This window comes from Zonotrichia albicollis, chromosome 7 (genome assembly GCF_047830755.1).
Source record: "Zonotrichia albicollis isolate bZonAlb1 chromosome 7, bZonAlb1.hap1, whole genome shotgun sequence".
Taxonomy (NCBI): domain Eukaryota; kingdom Metazoa; phylum Chordata; class Aves; order Passeriformes; family Passerellidae; genus Zonotrichia; species Zonotrichia albicollis.
Window position 1 is genome coordinate 17,674,168 of NC_133825.1, and position 13,961 is coordinate 17,688,128.

The 13,961-nt window shown below is 50.9% G+C and overlaps 2 protein-coding genes across 4 annotated transcripts in view; one reads left to right on the plus strand and one right to left on the minus strand.

The window, feature by feature from the left end:
* The first annotated feature begins 55 nt into the window (after window positions 1–55).
* On the plus strand, window positions 56–12,380 carry LOC141729655 (prosaposin-like). Its single transcript, XM_074544468.1, has 15 exons — window positions 56–654; window positions 4,139–4,263; window positions 5,101–5,175; window positions 5,262–5,387; window positions 6,146–6,343; window positions 7,341–7,484; window positions 9,624–9,680; window positions 9,898–9,906; window positions 9,997–10,104; window positions 10,721–10,807; window positions 10,887–11,070; window positions 11,141–11,310; window positions 11,389–11,469; window positions 11,584–11,691; window positions 11,843–12,380. The coding sequence occupies exons 1-15, from the start codon at window positions 594–596 to the stop codon at window positions 11,876–11,878; spliced, it is 1,569 nt and encodes a 522-aa protein (XP_074400569.1). The 5' UTR covers window positions 56–593; the 3' UTR covers window positions 11,879–12,380.
* Window positions 12,381–12,940: 560 nt separating this feature from the next.
* Window positions 12,941–13,961, minus strand: part of CDH23 (cadherin related 23) — a 209,763-nt gene continuing 208,742 nt past the window's right edge. For all 3 annotated transcript variants that reach the window (XM_074544462.1, XM_074544461.1, XM_074544460.1), the window contains one exon: window positions 12,941–13,848. In XM_074544462.1, coding sequence (XP_074400563.1) covers window positions 13,522–13,848 — 327 coding nt within the window. In that variant the 3' untranslated portion in view covers window positions 12,941–13,521. The remainder of the gene's footprint in view (window positions 13,849–13,961) is intronic.

A 13,961-nucleotide genomic window follows, 5' to 3' on the forward strand; every position in this document is an offset into this window, starting at 1 on the left:
AGGAATCTGGGGCTGAATGGATTCAGGTTCCCATTATGCTGCATGTCCCATCAAGCCTTTGTTCTGCAGGTGGAAGAGGCTTGCCTGGGATTGCTGCCTCCTTTCCCTGGACAAACACGACGCCTGGTGTGAGGCAAGAGCCCCGTGTTGCAATCCTGCCTTGCAGAGGGACTCTTGATACCGGCCTTGCCTGCTGACTCGCACTCAATGTGGCTTCCCCTGTGTCCTCATTCCCTGCTTGCTTCCAAATAAATGTAAAAATGTCAGTCAAAGGCAGAGAAATAAAACATAAAAATGTCATTCAAAGGTGCTGTCACGTGGCTCTGGGGCAGTTCTCCCTGTGTGTGCCCACCCTCTGCAGCCAGGTTAGCGTTGAGCAGCTGCTTCTGACCTGCTGGGAGTACCTGGCTGCCTCTGGTCCCTCCCTCCCTGCCTCGCTGGTGATGATTTTATAATCAAGGCATAAAGTGAGGGGTGTGGTAATTGCCCTGCGTAGGTGTGGATTCTCACTGCTTCTCCCAGCCCATCCAAGATTCCTCAGTCTGGGAGCAGCACAGGAGAGGAACCAGCCACTGAGGACTCTTAGGAACGGCATGGAGAGCAAATGGAGTGGCTTGGTGCTGATCCTTTCTCTGTGCCTGGGCTCCTACCAAGGTAAGGCCAGGCCTGGAGGTAGGTAGGGTGTGGACAGCCCAGAAAACCCTGCTGAATCCCAAAACTGCTCCCAGCTCTGGTGTCTAAGCTCCATAATGCGCTTCCTCTGGTGCTGGAGTTGGGCAGAGGAGCACTGGGGAAGGTGGCACTGCTGCCTGTGCTGCCCACCTGGAGGTGAGAGCTGGAACTTCTGCCTTTGAGGGTGATCTCAGGGCAAAAGGGAATTGTTCCCTCCCTTCCCTGGGTTCAGACACAGCTGGTGGTGTACTGGGATGTGGAAGGAGGGAAGCTGTGACAGAGCAGGGAGAGAGAGGGGCTGCTCTCTCTGTGCCCTTGGTTTGGGGCCTGGCTGCCGCTGTGTGAGCTGGGGAAGCCACTTGGCTGTCACAGCAGTGTGACCGTGGAGCTGCCCTTGTCCTCAGGGTCCTCACAGGAGATGCAGGAGGCAGGAAGCCGGCTCTGCTGGCAGATGGCAACAGCGGTTGTTGGCTTGCTGAGCTTTGGGAAGGGCGATGGGGTGATACTCTCTGCTCACCTCAGGAGCCCTCCCAGCGTCGGCACTTGGGTGTCTGTGAGGAACCCTCCTGCAGGCAAACCTCTGCTGCCGTCCTTAGTCATCCATCCCCTGCCCAAGCTGGGGAAGGCCTGCTCCCAACCCCTGCTCCTTGCTTGAGGGCAGATCGCTGCTTCCTGCGGGAATCTGCCCCGGAATCGGTGAGCCCTGCTGTGGCAAGCAAATCCTCTTGCACCCCAGTTACCCCAGCTTGGCTCCCCCAGTGTGACGTGCCCAGGTTTGCGGGTACACACACATGACCCGGGCCGGGGGGAAGTGTCTGGCTGTTCCAGCCGGCAACAGGCAGAGCAGGAAAGTTCACCTGTGCTCGGCACGTCCGAGCCCTGCGGTGCCGCCCGCCCGGAGCCAGCGGGGCTCGGCACAGAGGGGACCGCGGCCCCGGGGACCTGCGAGCCTCGGGAGACAGAAGGGTTTTCCAGCTGGGAAAAGCGTATTTATGGCTCTTGGTGCAACAGGGGCGTGCGCCAGGCCGGGAATTGGGGCGCCGGGGCCCACGCTGCCACCCACCCCCGGCATTTACATCACAACCGGCTCGCCAGGCTCAGCCGGCTCGGCCGGGGCGCTCCGGGGCTCGCAGGAATGCCGGCACAGCCCTGCCACAGCTGGGGCTCGGAGCTGGATCCCCTCTGAGCAAAGCCCACTCCATCCCCAGGGCCTGGCAGGCAGCGATAGGGCACTTGTGGCTCACTTAGAACTGGAGCATCCCTGCCTTGCTCCTTTGCCCAAAATGGCATCACTTAATAACGCTGTGCCTGTGTGCCTGGCAGCATGAGGTGGCTCCAGCAGGGCTTTGGGACGTGTAGGAGAGCTCACGGGACACCTGCTGCCCCGGCTGCTTGCCCCGTGGCAGTGCTTTCCACCCGGGGAAGCTCCCCCTGCTCTCAGCTGCTGGGCGTTATGATTAGCCCTAATTACTTTGTGGCCCAGAAGTTGCTGCTTGACCTTCAGCTCGAGCAGGGTGAGCAGTGAGTGCTGAGCTGAGGATCTCTGCGAGCCAGGAAAGTGCAGGACCAAACCACCCGTGTCTTTTAGACCCCGCTGCGGGCTCCGGGCTCCAACACAGCTCCGTGAGAGATGCTGCGGGAGGACCAGCTCAGAAAAAACCTGTGGGGTTGCTGCGTCTCCCGCCTCCTTGGTTTTGGTGCTGCCCCTTAATGCCTCCGCTGACTTGCCATTCCTGTTTGCCCTGATGCTGGGCTGAAAAACATAAATATATCCCTCTCAGCTGATGGGGCGAGCACGGCACGGGTGTGTGGGAAGCCTGGGAACCCGGGGGGACTCGCCCTGCCCCCGGGCCCGCCTGCCCCGATGGGGAAATCGGGGCTGAAACAGCTTTCTGGGGCAGTGGGAATGGTGTGGGGGGCTTGGACCCCTCTCCCCACAACCCCCAGCCCCGGGACTTTGCAGGGTGGGCACCTCACGCTGCAGTTTCATGGATGAGCTGGAGGCATTGCCAAAATCCAGCATGCAGGGAAAGCGGCTTTTGGGGAGAAACCAGGGTTGGGTGGAAGGAGCAGCTTCTGCCTTTGGCTTTATTCCTGCTGCACAAAATCGCAGACAGGGCTGGGGGATAAAAGCTGGATGCAAATGCTTGGAGCAGGGAGGGTTGTGCTTTGCTTAAAGCTCTGCAAGCAGGGTCTGTCTGTCTGTCCCTCTGCCCCCAAATTCCCGGAGCAGCTCCTGGCCAAGGCAAGGCCGTGAAGGTTTGTGCCTTCTCCCCAGCCGCATCCTGGGTGGGCACAGGTTAGAACAAACCCTCGCCTCATGCTGGATGAGCCCTGACACACCAAGGTGACAATTACAGCGCTGCTCTTGCGCCACGCCGGGCATTTACAGCCAGCAGAAAATGCTGTCGTGGGGAGGAAATCAAACCAAAAGAACCCCACCAAAAGCGGGGTTGCTCAATCGTTGCCGGGAGCCGTGGCGTGATTATCCGGCTGCCGTGCGGGGCTGAGCGCCGGCGCCCCGGGTTTGCCCGTTTTGCAAGATTTATTGCTGCTTTTATCAGCAGCCGCCTCCACAGTGTGTCAGAGGGTGCTGAGAGGCTGAGGATGAGCCCCAAATTCCCTTTGCTTCTGACCCTGTGACAGACATCCCATTGGAAAAGCTGGCAGCCTGGCTGTCTTGGTTTGGAAAGACAGGAGTGTGCTAAGGAAGGCAGGAGCCTCCCCTGAAATGGAGAATGTAAACCCTCCCCACCCCTCTCAATTGCTATGAATTTTAAATTAAGGGGCTCTCAGGCAAAAATATGGGAGCAGGAAATAACAGTTCTTTAATTGGGAAGGAAAAAATATAAAAGGATAAAATAAACAATGCAGTACACTAGAACAACACTGACAGAGTCAGAACCCAACCTGACACCCTGTGGGTCAGGCTGTTGGTGGCAGTCCCATTGGAAATGTGGCTGCAGCCCTCCTGCAGTGTCAGGGGTGGTTCTGTTGGAGCAGGGATCCTGTAGAGAAGGATGTATTCTGCCTCTGAAGATCCAGTGGAAGAAGAGGCAGCTGCTGTTCCTCTGGGGAATCCCGTGGAGAAAGCCATGCTGATGTCTCAAAACCTCTGGATTATATCTGGGTAGCAATGCTTGGCTCCTCCCCCTGGGCGGAGCATCTCCCAATGGGATGTTATAGTTCTTATCAGCCATGCAGTGACATTCAATAGTCTGTTATCAGCAATGTCCCCTGCCAGGGAGGTGTGATTGTGCTCACTCAAAGAGAGAGATAAGGCAAGCTGCCCACTTGACAAAGGTAATCTGCCATACAGATGGTAACTGAAAACATCTTGCATTGCAATTTTCAACATTGGAACAACTTTAAAAAATAATTTATAAATTAAACCCCCCTTCCCCCCTCCGATCATCACTCGTTGGGGGTGCCCTGAGGGCTGACAGTGTCCTCTCCCCTCCCACAGCCGGGGCCAGCCCCCTCCACGAGTGCAGCGAGCGGCCGGAGGATTGGTGCCGGGACGCGGCCACCGCAGCCAAGTGCGGGGCGCTGGAGCTGTGCCGGCTCACGGCGTGGGACCGGGCACTAGGGGTAACCGGGATGGGAACGGGGAATGTGTGGGACCAGGGCTGGGAGCAGGGAACATGGGGGGCTGCGGGAGAGGTGCCCATCTGCCCCAAACACGGAGATGGAAAGAAAATCCCAGCCTGCCCACCCCAGCATGCGTGTCTACAGCAGTGCTGTGATGGCCCCAGTGAGGGGAGAGAATGATGCATCTGACTCCATGGAGAGCAGAAGGCTCATTAATTACTTTATTATGCTATACTATTCTATACATCTACATTTTATTACACTATATTATTCTATACTACACTATTCTATACATTAATTACTTTATTATGCCATATTATTCTATACATCTACATTTTATAATACTATATTATTCTATACGACACTACTCTATACATGAATTATTTTATTATACTACGTTATTCTACACATCTAAAACTGAATCTGTTAAGCACTCAACCCTGCACACACTGCACTGAATCTTGTGACTGTCACCCAACAGTCCCAACACACACACACACACTTGGCCCTGATGTGCCAAGGAACCAAAACACCATCACTTTGACAAAAAAAATCTCCATATTGCATTCTTCTTTTACACAAACACAGGCACAGCAAATGGTTAGAATTGTGTTTTCCCTTTCTCTGATGTTTAGAGAATGTGAAACCCAGAAATCTATTCTTGGGAAGAATTGTGCCTTTCTTTCCCCTGTGAAGAGAAACGTGGCTACACATGTCTGCAGAGCAAATGGCAGAAGCCAGTGGGTGCCCCGGGGTGGTTTTGGGGAGGAGGATTGGGATCTGGAGAGGGTTTGGGTACTGTGGCAGCGCCCTGACGTGTCCCCTCTCTCTCAGCAGAAGGGGATCCCCTGTCACCTGTGCCAGGTGGCAGTCTCTGTGGTGGGCAAGATCCTGCAGGACAACCGCACCGAGGTGGGTCTCAGTGGGAAGGGAGAGTGGGGCTGGTGCTCCTCCCCTCCAACCCCACTGAGGCCCTGACCTCTCTCTTTGTGTCCCAGGAGAAGCTGAGGCTGTTCTTGGATAAGAGATGCCAGTACCTGCCCTTCCAGGACTGGTCTGTCAAGTGCAAGAGGATGGTGGACACGGGCATCCTCGTCCTTGTCCAGCTGGGCAAGCAAGTGCTGGTAGGGCAGGGGGAGCCCCAGGTTTGGGTTTTTCCACAGTTTGGGATGTCCTGGGGGCTTGCAGAGCAAAGGATGCTCCTGGGGGCTAGGACAAACCGTCTGAAGGATGAGATGGAGAGGGAAATTATCATCAGTCAGGGCTGTGTACAACTCAGTAACGGGATGGGGCTGCTGTGGAACGTGCCTTGAGCTGTTTGATTTTCCAGCATCAGCCTCATTACATAGCTATGACAATGGGAAGATGCCACCAGCTCACATCCCAGGCAGCAGACCAAGAACTTAATGTTACAACTCACTTTATAAGTTTTTTGACCAACCACACAAAACAAAAGCACATTGACAGTATTTCTATCCAATCACCATAAGCACACGCACCTTTGGTTAAAAAATGCTTGCTTATTTCAAATACAACACCTGCTTGTGAGCCTTAAAACACAACGCACAGAGCTCCATTATTAAGCTTCAACCTTCCTAATATCTTGCTAGATAAACTTTTCTGTAGCTTAGGGAGCTATTCTAGACAAGCGTTAATACACAGACCATTGTTCTGTTTGTGCTTTTCTGCAGTATAAATAATTTTTCTGCTGACCAATCTCATGGCTGCTGCTTAGCTCCAATCACAGTTCTGCAGCTTTCCCAAAACCCTCTGATTTTGTGGATTCCCACAGGAAATGACCCTGGATGGGGGTGGGTGGGGCTGGGTGTGATGGAGGAGTTGCAGCTCAAGCCCCCATCCTATCCCACCCTCTGCTCCGCAGTCGGAGCCCAAGGTGGTGTGTGGGACCATCCGGCTGTGCCAGCGCCGGGACAGAGCCACCACGGGCACCCCGAGGTTCCAGCAGCCCCCAGCAGCTGCCGCGGGCCCCAGCCAGGACTTTGCCGACCTCATTGCCCCCTTCATGGCCAACGTGCCCCTGCTGCTCCATCCCCAGGATCTGCCGCACGGCGAGGCCCAGGTACCGCGCACAGGCAGGGCTGGTGCTGCTCGTGGGGCCATGGAATGGTTTGGGTGGGAAGGCACCTTACAGATCATCTCATCCCAAACCCCTGCCACGGCAGGAACGTGTCCAGGCTGCTCCAAGCTGGCCTTGGACACTTCCAGGAATGTGGTGCAGCCACAGCTCCTCTGGACAATCTGTGCCAGCATCCTAACGCTGCTCAGGGATGAGAATCCCCTTTCAAGTATCACCTACTTAACAACAATTAGAGAAAACCCCTAAAAAAACAATTAGAGAAAAGCCCCTAAAACAACAATTAGAGAAAGCCCCTGAAATTTCTGCAGAGCTGAAATGATTCTGGTGGGCACTGTTGCCAGTTTGGGGGGATATTTCAGGATGCAGGAGGGAAATGAGAGGTGCTGGTCAGAGCGCTGCCCCAAATTGCAGCCAGTGTTTAAATCCCAGCCCTGCAAATGCAGGTTGGGCGTGGGGGGATTGGTTTTATTTCGTGGGGTACAGTGATAGTTGCCTCCTCAAGCCAGGTCTCACAAGCTCTTGGAGATCTGTTTCACACCCAAGGTAACTCAACTGCCTTTGGAGGCAGAAAATCAGCAGGGTGGCCTCTGTTGCAGAATTCTCTCTGTAAGGAGTTTGTTATTTTGCCTTTTATTACAACCTGTCTGGAAACAAAAACGTTTTAATAAAAGGCAAAATAACAAACTCCTTACAGAGAAAAACTGAGCCAGATATAAGAGGTTCTTGCTCCCGGTAAAACACCTCACAAAAGCCATTAGTTTCTTTGCTCTCTTCTTTTTCTAGCAAATTGCCCAGGTGGGATTTTTTGACTCCTGTCCAATTGGCTCTCCTCAAGTTTGAGGTGATTTCCCCCAGGTCCTATGAGGCGTCTTTTTACCTGATTGATCAGAGAAACTTCTGGGCTTATTTCCTTCTTGAGGGGACAAGGGAGAGATTTGTCACTCCTCAACAAGGTGTCCCTGTGCTTGTCACCCTGCAGCAGACGGAGGCGGTGTGTGGGGACTGCCTGCAGCTGGCCAGGGCCGTGCAGGAGGCGCTGGGCACCGACTCTGCCTTCAGCTGGGCGCTGGTGGCACACGCCAAGCGGCTGTGCCAGGCCCTGCCACCCGTCCTGGCACGGCAGGTGAGCATCAGCAGGGAATTACACTGGGATTGGGATGAGAGGGCACCGTGGGCATGGCAGGTGAGCCCAGCAGGGAATGACACCGGGATTGGGATGGGAGGGCACCGTGGGCACGGCAGGTGAGCCCAGCAGGGAATGACACCGGGATGGGACACCGTGGGCACGGCAGGTGAGCCCAGCAGGGAATGACACCGGGATTGGGATGGGAGGGCACCATGGGCATGGACACATCCCACTGTGCCAGGCTGCTCCATGCCCTGTCCTAAGGAGGGGCTGACAGCTGGGCTGCAAGCAAAGCTGAGCTGGTAGAAGAAACAACAATGGTAATTTTCAAGCATCCATAGCAAGGAAGCAGACAAGGCCGTCAGCACAGAAACAGCTTAGACAAAATGTGTGAAAATTTTTATTACCTAGACTACATGCATAACTAAATGTGTATATGTGCCTTATTATATTTCTGTAAAACTTTTACCAATTATATTGACTTTGCACCAATGAATATAATAAGTTATTGTGATGTAGTTAATGACTCAAGAACATGCTTTGTTAAGAATATATAAGCTGGAGAATATGCAGAATAAAAACTTCGCTCTTGTTGGAAAAAAAAAGTTTTTATTCTGCATGTTATATATATATAGTTATATATATAGTTAAAACAGTTAATAACTTAAAATAATATTTTATTAAGAATATATGAAAATATATAAATATATATATTCTTTATAATATATGTTTATATATAGAAATGTATACATTTATATATAAATATATGAAAATATATGCATTCTTTATTAAGACTATATAAAGAATATATATTCTTATATATATAATATTCTTATATAGATAAGAACATATATATAAAAATATATTTATATATATAAAGTTTATATATTAAGAATATATAAACTTTGTTAAGAATATGCAGAATAAAAAACTTGAAAAAAAAGTTTTTTAATCTACATGTTTATATATATAGTTATATATATAGTTCAGACAGTTGATAACTTAAAATAACGTTTTATTAAGAATATATAAAAATATATATTCTTTATTAAGAATATATAAAGAATATATATTCTTATATATATAAAATTCTTATATATATGAGAATACTCATATATAAGATATATATAAATATATAAATATTTATATGTAAATATATAAATATCTACAATATTATTATATATATAAAATATATAAAGTTTATATATTAAGAATATATAAAGATATATATTCTTATGTAGAATATTCTTATATATATAAGAATATTCTTATATGTATAAGAATATATATACAAAAAGATATAAATATGTTTATATATGTGTAAAATATATAAATTTTATATATAAAGACTATATAAACTTTATTAACAATATATAAAGAACATGCAGAATAAAACCTTTTTTCTTCTTGGAAAAAGAGTGTTTCTTATTGTGCATGTTATACATGTAGTTAATACAGTTAATAACTTAAAATCATGCTTTATTATAGAATATATAAAATATATATTCTTTGTTAAGAATATGTAAGAATATATATTCTTATATATATAATATTATTTTATATACATAAGAATATTCATATATACATAAAAATATATATAAATAAATAGAAAAAATATATTAAGTTTATATATTAAGAATACATAAACTTTATTAAGAATATGTAAAGAGCATGCAGAATAAAAAACTTTTTTCTTCTTGGAGAAAATGGTTTTTTATTCTACGTATTAAATATATATGTAGGTATATATATAGTTAATACAGTTGATACCTTAAAATCACGCTTTATTAAGAACATATAAAAATAAATATTCTTTATAAAGAATATATAAAGCATATATATAATATTCTTATATATATATGAGATATAATATTCTTATATATATATATATATATGAGTATTCCTATATATATAAGAATATATATAAATATATGTTATATATATTATATATACATATTATATATATAAATATATTTATATATAAAATATAAATATAGTATACAGAATAATATATAAGTATATATTATTACTATATAACTTTATATATTTTAATATAAAATATATTCAGTTCATATGTTAAGAATATATATATTAATATATGAATAATTTATAAGGAACATGTGCCTCCTCCCGCAGTGCCAGCACTCCCTGGCCGAGCACATGGATACGGCTGCCCAGCTCCTGCACTACCTGGTAAGAGGCTGAGGGCTTCCCGGAGTGCCAAGGGTCTCTGGGTGCCAGCTGGTACCCGGTGACCATCATCAGCAAATCATCCTTTTATTTTGTTAAACTCACTGCCTAATATTCCTACAAAATATTAATTTTTTACTCCTTCTCTCTGCCTTGCAACTGCTGCAATTACATTTTGTTTTCGTTTTTTCTTGCCATTTTCTGGCCGCTCCACCGGCAGCAGGCTGCGGTAAGTGAGATCCATGCCCTGATGTGCTGAAATTCCCTTCCCAAGGGCCAAAGCCCGCCTGATTTGGGATGTCTCTCTCTCTCTCCACAGGATCCATCGGAGCTGTGTGGCCAGCTGGGACTCTGCGCCTCCAGCTCGGCACTACCCCTCCACACGCTGCTTGCCGAGAGGGTGATGCAGCTCCTGAGCGTGCTGGGGGTGAGTGGGGACCCCCTCAATGCTGCTGGGCTCCTTAAATCCAAACACTACAAAGGGGGAGCCTCATTTTGGGTTTTATTCCCTCTTGCACCTCTGTTTATCCGAGGTGGGGGATGCCTTATGTGGGGAATGTCTTACTTGGGGATGCCCTGCTTGGGGGATGATGGTGGAACAGGATGAGGGTGGCTCTGGGGTGTGATGGGATTCCAGGGGTCTGAGGATGAGGGAAGAGATGAGGATCTGACTCCATATTTCAGAAGGCTCGATTTATTATTTTATGATTTATATTATATTAAAGCTATACTAAAGGATTAGAAGAAAGGATTTCATCAGAAGGCTGGCTAAGAATAGAAAAATAATGAATAACAAAAGCTTGTGACTGACTGAGACAGTCCGAGCCAGCTGACTGTGAGTGGCCATTAATTAGAAACAACCACATGAGACCAATCCCAGATGCACCTGTTGCATTCCACAGCAGCAGATAATCATTGTTTGCATTTTGCTCCTGAGGCCTCTCAGCTTCTCAGGAGAAAAAATCCTAAGAAAAGGATTTCTCAGACACATGTCTGTGGCACTGGGGGGGCTCAGCATGCATCCCACCCCCTTGTCCCCACAGGACAGGGTGGGGAGCACTCCGCTGTGTGACGTGTGCCAGTTCACCGTGAAGACAGTGGAGAGCCTGCTGGAGAACAACGTGACAGAGGTGAGTCCCAGCACTGGGGGCTGGCACAGGGGGCCAAGGGGCAGCGAGGAGCTCCCCCTCTTCTGCCTTGTGCCGGCAGGAGCAGCTGGTGAACGACATGGAGAAGGTGTGCTACATGCTGCCCCACGGCGTCATCGGGCAGTGCAAGGACTTCGTCAACTCCTACGGCAAGGCCGTGGTGACCATGCTGCTGGAGGCCACCGACCCCGCGGCCGTGTGCGGGCTGATGCACTGCTGCCCCCGCCTCGGGGACACCCGGCACGGTGAGCTGGCGCCCCGAGCCCGGGCAGGGGGCTGTGCCCTCCGCTGGGTGCTCACGGCCGTGTCCTGCAGGGGCTGAATCCCTGGAGCAGCTGGCGGTGAGCGCCGGCGCCTTCTGCAACGTCTGCCAGATTGTCATCACCTACCTGGACAACGAGCTGCTCAAGAACGAGACGCTGGAGGAGCTGGGCGAGGTGCTGGAGAAGGGCTGTGCCATGCTGCCCATGCCACTGACCAGCAAGGTAAGCTGAGGGGGCACGACCAAGCCAGCAAAACCTCTCCTGAGCCCCCTGCCAGGCTTACCCCTCTCTCCCTCCCAGTGCCAGGCCATGGTGTTGCAGTACGAGCCAGCGGCCGTGCGGCTCTTCGTGCAGATGATGGACCCCACCTTTGTCTGCACTGTAAGTGCCCTCACCCCTGGGGCAGCCAAGATGGGCCTCCTTTATCCCAGAGGGTCAGAGGTGCTCATGGGGGTTTCCTTCCTCTCCCTCCCACCCTTTTCCTTCGCAATGCAGAAAATCAGAGCCTGTGACTCGGGCAAGGAGGATCTCCTGGGCTCGGCGCCCTGCGTCTGGGGCCCGCAGTACTGGTGCAAGAACATGGCCACGGCGGTGGAGTGCAATGTAAGTGCCGGCTGTGTCCCCTCCCCGTGTCCCAGGGTGCCGTGCTGGATGTCCCTGTGTCCCAGGGTGCCATGCTGGCTGTCCCCGTGTCCCAGGGTGCTGTGCCACCGTCCTTGTGTCCCATTGCCATCCCATCCCCGTCCCTCCGCAGGCTGTCGCACACTGCCGGCGCCACGTGTGGAACTAGGAGCCCTCTCCCCGAGCTGGCTGGACTTGCTCTGCTGTGTGTCTGGGGACCCTGGCTCCCTTCCCCGGGACGTGCCCGCGCTCACAGACGGCAATGGCAGGAGCCACCCGGCCTCGCCGTGCCGGCGGGGCTGCGGGGAACCTCAGCCCCTTCCCCTTCCACTCCTGGGGCTTGGATTTCCAAATCAGGTTAAGGGACTCGATATTTTCAGCACTAGGGATTCAGCCTTGATGTCTCTCAGGGCCACTGCAAAATCCCCAAGCTCTATTCCCACCTCTGTCTCCATCCCTGATCCCTTCTCCATCTCTCCATCCCACCCTGAGCCACTTGTATGGCCCAGATCTCACAACGTGGATCTGTCCCCGTGGGCTGGGCTGGGTTCTGCTGCCCAAAACGCTGGCCCCTCACTGCTGGCTGGCAGCAGCCTCACCTGAACACAAAATGAATGCGTTTGGGTGCCAGGATTTCCTGTGGCACCCCCATCCCTGCTGGGGGCCCTGTGCTGCCCCGGCTGTGGGGGTGAGGGCAGTGGGGTGCTGGGGGGGATGTTGGGGGGATGCCTGCACTGCCTCATCCTGGGCGTGCATGGGAGTATCCCACCACAAACAAACTCTTCCCTGCGTGCATGGGAGCATCCCACCACAAATAAACTCTTCCCGTGAGCCTGGCTGGTTGTGTCCTTCCTCCTCGTGCTGGGGGCTGCAGTGGGAGTGCGGGAGAACATTTAATGCTTCCCCCAAAACCCAAGGTGCAGCAACACCCAGGGCGGCGTCTCGTGCAGATGATGGATTGAGGGCTGAGTTAAAAGAGGGTATTCTGTTCCCAAAGGGGGTTTGGGCCTGATGGATGTGGGCAGGAAGGACGACAGACAGGTTACCCAAAGCCATAGACAGTGTATTTCTGAGTCCCGTAACAGACCGTGCCCGAAACTCTCCACAAGGTCACGACTGGAAACAAACCCCCGAACAAACAAACCCAAATGCAAGAGAGAAGGGGAAAGAAAAGGGCAACAAAAGACACGCACGAGCACTCGACATCCAGAAGCCCCAGTTAGCCTCTCTCTTTTTCGACATTGCAACAAGTTTTGGAAAAGCCAGCAAAATGGAGGAATGTCTTTGGGTTGGGGTTTTTTTTTTTTTCTTTTTAATTTTTTGGGTCTTTCCTTACTGGAAAGGTGATGTTAATGCCAAAAGGATTCGGTCTCTCCCCACGCTTCCCTGGCCCTCCCCATGCTCGTGGTCGAGGTGTGACAGCTGCTTGCCCCCAGCCTGTGCCCGGGGATGCTGTGGCAGCACATCATCTGCATCCTCACTGCACCTTCCTCCCCCCTGTCCAGTCTGGACTCATCAGATTCATTTAGCTTTTCTTTTCCTTTTTTTTTTTTTTTTAGAAAAAAAACTTTTTTTTTTTTTAATAAGAAAAATAAAAAAAATTTAATGGTTTCATGGATAAATGACAGGTGAGTAAAAGCATTCCGGTCCTGAGAGCCCCCTGCCGGGGCCAAGCTCTCCAAGGAGCGATGTGCACCGGCCAGCCCGGACTCCTGCGGGGGGAGAGGGGGCCGAGCACCGCCCTGGCCCCCAGCGCGGCCCCCTGCTCTGGGCTTCACCCCCGGCTGGCCTGGAGGAGCAGAGCAGCGCTCGTCATAGCTCGGTGATCTCCAGAGGGCTCTCCATGATCACCTCCCGCATCTTGTGCAAGGGCGTGGACTTGGCCGACTCGGTGCGGGCGTTGTGGTCGCTGTAGCCCCCGCAGTCGGCGGTCAGAGTCTCCAGCGAGCGGCCCAGCACCTTCTGGTCGTCCTCGGGCAGGCTGTTGAGGTCGGAGGCGAGCAGGGTGCCCGTGCTGCCGTGCACGACGTGGATGCCGTCCGGACCCTTGAGCTCCACCGGCTGCTTGTGCCGGAAGCGCAGGCTGCCCTGGCTGGGGCTGCGCTCCTCCTCCTCGTCCTCCAGCTCCTTCTGGATCAGCTGCAAGAGGGCCGTGCGGGAGGGAGAATCACCAGGGCAGCTCCCGGCTTCCCAGAGGGAAGGGCGCTGCACTTGTGAAGCACCCTCAGAGCATGGTGATGGGGATCACCAGG